This window comes from Vombatus ursinus, unplaced genomic scaffold (assembly GCF_900497805.2).
Source record: "Vombatus ursinus unplaced genomic scaffold, bare-nosed wombat genome assembly UNPS02015255.1, whole genome shotgun sequence".
In the NCBI taxonomy this organism is placed as follows: domain Eukaryota; kingdom Metazoa; phylum Chordata; class Mammalia; order Diprotodontia; family Vombatidae; genus Vombatus; species Vombatus ursinus.
The window spans coordinates 37,970,218-37,978,045 of record NW_020955033.1 but is presented as its reverse complement, the minus strand read 5'-3'; the positions used below and the strand labels follow the sequence as shown (position 1 = coordinate 37,978,045).

Here is a 7,828-nt window from a genome sequence, read left to right as displayed (position 1 = left end):
AGTTGTCCTGACATGGCAACTCTGCTGTCATTTATTGGTTTCTGGGTTAGAGTTAGCACATATCCATATTTCGTTCTATTTCCATAGGGAACGGGTACACTCTTATTAGGTAAACCAGAATTTTCAGCCAGTGTGCAAACCATTCTTAGAATGTCTTTGAACATATTAATCATGTAGAGAATGACTCTTCTAATGTGTATATGTAATTACTGCTTGCTACTGTATCAAGCAATTTGGACGAACACTGTCTTTGACTTTCATAGGCTTTTAGGAACCCTGTGGTTTACTATTCCAGTAGGTTCAGTTTGAAGTTCAGATTTTATAAATATCACTTACCTACTTTCTGAGCAACCTTCTAAGATCATTGTTGGATCGAGTTATCTTTTCTGAACCTATCATCTAGCAAAAGAAAACTTCCTAATTCAGGTCACTTGTGGCAACAGACACCATGTCAAAACACATGGCACTAAAACTGACTCAAAAGGTAAAGGCCTGGGATTGGAATCACCTCCTGCCCCTGAAGACACACACACCCACACACACACACACCCAGAGCCAGAGCTGAGGTATGTATTATATGTGCTGAGATTATGAGGAAAGGGTTTCTGGCATGGAAGAACACATTATGGCCAAAGCCACACTTCTTGCTCCTATACTCTTGGAGCAAAATATCCCCTTCCTTATCTCCTAGTGGGCCTGGCTAGCACCTTATTTCCTGTTTTGGAATTGAGGGAAATGAAAGAGAGTCTTGGAAGTTTGGGGTAGAAAATCAGCATAACTTTTCTAAGAATGGCCATCTTAAAAGTCATTTAAGGTTATAATTCTTGACTCTCCAGTGTGAACTTTCCTGAACCTTATAGCCATATTCTTCCAAGAATGGTGGGAAACTCAACAGCACATCTGGGTAATCTGATGTAGGACATTCACCTTTAGAAAACTTTATTCATAAATGAAGGTACCAAGAACTACTTACTTATATGTTTACTTTCTCAGCTCCATAAAGCCTTGATGAAAATCATCTATACATATATATATATATATATATGGAGAGAGAGAGAGAGAGAGAGGATATTATTGATGAATGCATGAAAAGATAACAGAAAATTCCCTACATCTACATTTCTATACCTTTGCCTTCTCATGATGTATGGTGATAACTCCTACTGTGTCTGTTGATCTTTTTTTTTTTTTGATGGACTTGGTAGGACAAAATTCAACCTTTAAGATCCTCTGCAAACAAATGAGTCATCTTCTGTATATATTGTAAAAAGATGTGACTAAGGAAATCACTTTGTTGAACAATCCTATATCAAGCTAGTCATAAAACAGCAAGACATCAGCTCACTTAAGGTGTTCGACTATAGCATAGAAGATATCCTGCCCAGCATTCAAGCAAAAGTGTTTCCTATTAATAAGGGTTTTCTTTAAATGTTCTTATTCACAGATGCCATTTTAGTAATTGCATTGAGCCCCATATCCTGTAAACTTCTTCAGCAAAATCCACAGAAATTCAAGAGATTCTCCTACCACTAGAAGAACAAAGGGAATGAAAAATGAGCAATGCCAAGATGATATTTAACTGAACGGAGAACCCACTGAGTTAACCCACCAATGTGTACATCTTGGATAGTGTTTGTAAATACTTATTCATACTTGTTGATTGAATTATTGGATGGATATTGCCAATGGAAAATGACCTGCGTCCTGAACTGAGTGGGAGGTGAATGGCTTATATTGCATTTGAGAAATTCCTCAATACTTTCAATCATCTCAAGTATTTTGCAGTCAGAAAAAAAATACTTTAATCATAATATTCTCCTGGTAATGCTATATGGCTATGACTCATAAAACATCATGACCTTAAAATATTCAAAATCACAAGTAACTCAAAGGGCACAGAAAGACATATGGTGGGGATAGGTAGACTATAATATATTACCCATGATAGCCTGTGCCCCATTCGTGGAATAAAATACATATTATCTGGCCATGCATGTCTTGGATGGAAGTAGGCCAGTTATATATTAGGACTAAAAAATAATGGATGATTTAGATTACACTGGTACTCACAAAATATTAAAGTACTAGAGGAAAGCCTCCAGTGTGTCAGGTGTGTCCTCTGTACACAATTTACAGAAAGACATGGGCAAGAATTTGTACAAAATAAGAGATAAAAAGGGTTAAGTGACCCCACACCAATAGGATTTTATATCTAAGTAAGTTTGTAAAAAACACAGTAAATCCAAACCTATATATATATAAATATATATTGCAATTAGCTAAGAAACCCATCATTGTACCCAAACTATATAAATGTGTTATCTTGATTATCATTTCTAATAAATTACATTAGTGCTAAAGGACCTGTATTCACATGAATTCTGTTTTGTTCTCATTAACAAGACATGTGTTTGTATGTATCCATTTTTGTATAGAGATACATGCACATATATGTGTATATAGATATATGCATATATATCTCTTGACATACTTGCAATTTTAAAAATAAATTATATAAATATACACACATTTTTCTAAAAACTGCAAGTATTTAATATGGAAACAATTTTACAGACCTATGGGTTAGAGTCTCTAATTTCAATAGCTATTAGCCTGTCACTTTCATGGTTAAATTGCTGATATAGCCTATGATAGTAAACATTATGTGCTTCGTATGATTTGTTATGGCTTATGATGATAGAATGTATACTCCACTTATTAGATGACTCCATAGATAAAAGAAATTTTTACAGGAGTATTAATGCTTTTCCAGTTCTTTTCACTATGTAGTAAATTTGGCAAATCAGGTTAGTATTTTTATGCTGAATAAATGATGTTGGTAATCTCCATAATTATAAATATAATCTAAACATTTTTATTTAATAGTACACACCTACATGATCCTTAAAAATTTTAATCACAAACAATATTACTGGCATTTAATTTTAATATTAAATAGAATAAGGTCTTAACCCTGACTGATTTTTTGCCTTCTACAAGACTTCACTTAAATCTAGATCTTCAATAGTTGTCTATTTGCTTCAGTTCTTTTTCATTACTTTCTATTCTTAAGAATACTTGATGTTTACACAGACCCTTAATCCAGAGCACATTACAGATATTATACCCTTCCAGTGTCTCAGTGGGACAGAATTAGGGGCAGAAATGTTATGTTCTATTTTTCACAAGGTTAGACTGAGGAAAGAAGACACTGGCTTATTCCATGTTGCATAACTAAGTCAACTGCTGATTAGGAGGATTAGTCTAATTACCTGACTCCCAGTTAAGTCCATATGATAGTAAGACTTAATACAAAAGCCAAGATATACATGTCATGAAAGGAATGCTACAAATCCCACAGGATACTGATTTTTATATTTTCTCTGAATACCAGGCCCTTTCCCAGCAAACATTTCTTCTGAAAATGTATTTTGATGGTAAGAGAGATATTGAAAATCTAGATACTTCTGCTTACCTATAACAAAATATCATACAAGCCAAGGTGAAAGTTTTAAGAAAGGGAAACGGCATATTAGGAAAAGGACCATATTATCATCAGCATTCATGTGGCACTTTGCAGGACTTGTACATACCAGATACATTACTGTCTACCCTCTGATTTATAATGGCATTGCTTTCTACATACTGATTCCAGCAAATTACCTATTTACACAGGGCACAGAAGCAACAAACCTAACATAACAAAATCACAGTAATGGGTTGGATTAAATTGACCTCTAGGGTCCCTTTTGTCTCTTCTCAACCATGAACACAGAACAGTGCCACATATGCTCCACTAAGTATATTCTTTAAAAGTAAAAAAAAAAAAGTGTAAAAAATAGCTTAAATTACTTTGAAATTTTAATTACAGATATTTTCCATTCAGTACTTCTGAAAGGAAGGCTTTCAATTCTCTCTTCTTCTGTATAAAAATTGAAAAGATCATTTAGATAAATCCTTGTGTCTTTGAATATATACATATCTACACCAAAGCATTTTCTTGAAGTAAAAAGATGCCATCCTCCCAGCACTAACCCAATACTGCATAGGACTATTGAAAATGGTTAGATTTTGAAGGAGAGGCAGTTTCAGAGATGGGAAAGGAAGTGACAAGAGGAAAACGGCAGTGAAAAACGTAGCCGGATCTTTTTTTCAACTAAAGTTCAATGCAGCCAAATAATATAATATTTTTTTAAAATCCCAACCCCCAAAGAATCTACTGCCCACAAACCATCTGCAGTCCTAAAGTGCAATTACTGTTGTGCAGTCACTCAGGCCAGGGAACAGACTGGATGAAGTTCAAAGCAGAAACTTCAAACAAGTGCTATTCATGATTCCGGGGCTGGGAGTAGGGCTTGAGGGAGGAGGGGAGAAGAAAAAGAACAACAATTCTTAGGCATTTGAGTGCATCAGGGGAATAAACATCCTTTCTTTGGGAAAGAAAATCCACAAATCCCAAGAAATCCTAGTTTGGAAAATAAAAAATATATATATTTTAAAGCATAAAGAAATCTAGCTGAAGGTATTCCAATGTGGAACAGTCCAAAAGCATGCAATCAGAGTGAGGAGTACAGTACAGAAATTCCTTTCAGGTGCCCCATTCCCATAGTGGCCTATTGCATTCTCCTCTGTTAAGTCTTCTGATCTGGGTGCTGAAGATGCGCACTGAACTAAGGGCATTTGGTAAGATGTGGCTCTCTTTTCTGGCCGGTCAGGACTGGATCCATCACTGGGTCTCTGGCCATTGTACAGCAAGTACCGACCCCGTGCATCTTGTTCCATTTTGAAGATCTCGTACTCGGTGTGAGGTAGTTTAATTCCCAAGGCAACACAACCATTGGTGTGAGTCACATCCTGCTGAATTCCAACCTGCCATGAGCCCTCAGCTCCACATTCATTCCCATTGAACACATTTAGGAGAGAGGCTGTGGCTGCATCCATGGGGGTGACCTTCATGTGATTCACTATGGAGGAAGAGGATAAGAAGAAAAAGTTCATTGTTTCCAGAGAAGCAAGCATGTGATAGCGAAGCCCTCTAGAGCAGACACTAGCAATACAATATATCAATGATTTTCCTTTTTTTTTTTCAAGGGGTAGTGAAGAAGAAAAAAGACTCCATCCCCTCCCCTGCCCTATATGACCAGAACCTTCTTATTTGGCACCAAATGAATTACAGGTGTGACTGGGTAAACTTACTTCATTTGGCCAATAACATGGACCTTGGTAGTTCTGTCAATGCAGGCATCCTGTTAATTATGATCTTCATAACCTTAGAAAGCAATGGCTTATGAAATGTTTCTACATCATCACATCGCATGAGTTAATATTATCACATCGAAAAATACCCTACTAAAGAGTACTGATAGAAACTGGAATTTTTTTTAATAGAATAGGATGTTTTGAGGTCTTTAATAGATTTAGCATCAACCACTTCTCCATACCCTGAAATTAATCCAGGCCCACAAGGCTAGGGTCTGAAAGAAATTAAGTTGTGGGCAGTAAGACAAAATGTAGATAAAGATTTAGAAGAGAAAAATCCCAGCATTTTTCACATAGAACCTCAAAGCTGGAAGGGATGAGGGAGTCATAGGAAAGCTATAGGGAGTTTAGTGGACTGAAAGCATTGTTATGTGGTAAGCAAAAAGCTAATGCCATCTTAGCTTAAGTTAGTAGGAGGGCAGTGTTTTAGATAATTCTTTTATTAAGGGGATTTGTTCTGTGAAGTGTGGATTCAGTCAAAGGGCCGCACTTGAGGACATAGAGAGATACGTGTGACTTCAAGGCTGCAGGTTCCCCACCTCTGGTCTAGAACAAGGGGGGAGAGAGAGTTCTGATGTACCCTGACCTTGTCAGACCATATAGAGTATTGTTTGGGGTACCACATTTTAGGAAAGAAACTGCTAAGCTGGATCACATCCAGGGAAGAGCTGATAAAAGGCCTGTAAACCTTGCCAATATGAGTGAGGATTTCCTGAAGAAATTGGGGACCTTTATTCTAGAGAAGAGAAAACTCAGCAGGGAACATGATAGCTGTCTTTCAAGTATTTGAGGAGCCTTCAAGTGGGAGAAAGATTAGAATTATTTTCTATTTGCCCCAGAAGGCAAAGCTAGGAACAATGGATTTCAGAAATTGTGGAGTGGAAGACTCTGGCTTGATGTAAAGGGTACCTTCCTAATATTACTATCCAAAAGCTGAATGGCCTCACTGATGATGTTGTGAATTCCCCAAACATAGGAAGTCTTCCAATAGTCTGGATGACCATTTGTCAAGGATGTTATACCTGAGCAGGTAACCCCTCTACAAGTTGAAATGAATGTAAGATCCTTTCTTGCTCTTGGGCAGGTCTATGTGCCCATCATCTCAGAAATGTGTCCACATGTTTCTTAAGACATCTAAGAAGAGACTCCATGACTACTCTTGAAAACGTATCCCACTGTCTCATACTTCTTAACAAAAATGATTGTAAGCTCCTTCATCACACGAATCACCTCCTCTATTTCATTAGTGTTCCCTCCAAGTCAATCCTGCATTTCATACAGTTTTCAGCTAGGGTCCATGGATCCCTGTGGATGGATACCAAGATACCAGGAGGTTTGTGAACTTGGATGGGAAAAAAATCACATCTTTATTTTCACTAACCTCTAACTGAAATTTATCATTTCCTCCCAATATAAATTTTTTAAAACCCACATTATTTTGAGAAGGGATCCATAAACTTCATCAAATTGCCAAAGAGATGCACAATACAAAACAAGTCAACAACCCCTGATCTAATACAATGTTCTGTACCAAGATGAAAACAGAAACAAAAACAAACAAACAAAAAAAAAACACTTCCAAGTAGGTGAGAGCCCCTTTTCTGTACAATTTATTCATTCTATGACATCTTTCCCCCACAACCTCAGGCAATAGATGCCTTTCTGCATTTTCCCTATGAAACTTGCTCTTAAAAAAGATCAGCTATTAGTCATTTACACTTTTTTTGAGAATTTAAATAAATGTATTACCTCTCCCAATGTGATTTGTATTCTAGGCTAGGGTTTTGAATATTGTTAAAGTAAATACCAGGAGTCAGGATTCCTAAACTCATGAAATTATGCAACAATATACAAAGTTGTCACTGCTCTGTAAGGAGTGGGCATCTGCTAACCATTGTATGACAGGCTCTGCCAACGGAAAAATTTCCCCCCTAATTTCTTGCCTCAGTCCCTCCTGTGGTAATACACCTGTCCACAGCAGAAATGGTCAAGCCTTGCTCGTCATCATTCAATCCCTAGAGAAATTCTGATTCACGACAGGAGTCTTACCTTTGAACACAAACTCTGTGCCTCCCATGACCCTGGCAGAGTGTACACCACGGCTGTAGCGACCCTGGGCATAAATAGTGAAGGTGGGATGCTTGCAGATGGGATCAGAATAGTGGTAATAATGCCCTTCCCAAGTATTATTATTGTCATGAAATATGAAGTGGCGAGTGAGGAAGAGAACTTCAGGGCGTACTTCACACCTCTGGCTCACCCACTCCCCATGTAGGCCAATGGTCAGGTCAGCTTTGGGGGGCAATATTGGAGGATGGTGCTCATCTGAACGGTAGATGATCCGGCATGCAATGCAGGCATGGTCATGATTCTGAAACCAGAGAAGAAACCCAGTTAAAGACCCTTCTCATTAAAGGGAAGCTATCATTCAACCAAGAAACATTTATTAAAAAACCTACCACCGCTATTCGTCATGTTAAGCAGTAAGGATACAAAGAGAAATAAAACAGACCCTGCCTTCAGGACCTTAAATTCGATCAGGGAAGACTCTGTGTGTGTGTGTGTGTGT

General features: G+C 37.5%; 1 protein-coding gene across 1 annotated transcript in view; it reads right to left on the bottom strand.

Moving 5' to 3' along the window:
• Nucleotides 1-2,477: 2,477 nt before the first annotated feature.
• The window catches only part of LOC114031882 (protein APCDD1), a 48,550-nt gene continuing 43,199 nt past the window's right edge, over nucleotides 2,478-7,828 (bottom strand). The window contains exons 4-5 of the mRNA XM_027847074.1: nucleotides 7,309-7,630; nucleotides 2,478-4,964 (exon numbers count right to left, since the gene is read on the bottom strand). Of these exons, the coding sequence (XP_027702875.1) occupies nucleotides 4,513-4,964; nucleotides 7,309-7,630 (774 nt within the window). The 3' untranslated portion in view covers nucleotides 2,478-4,512. The remainder of the gene's footprint in view (nucleotides 4,965-7,308; nucleotides 7,631-7,828) is intronic.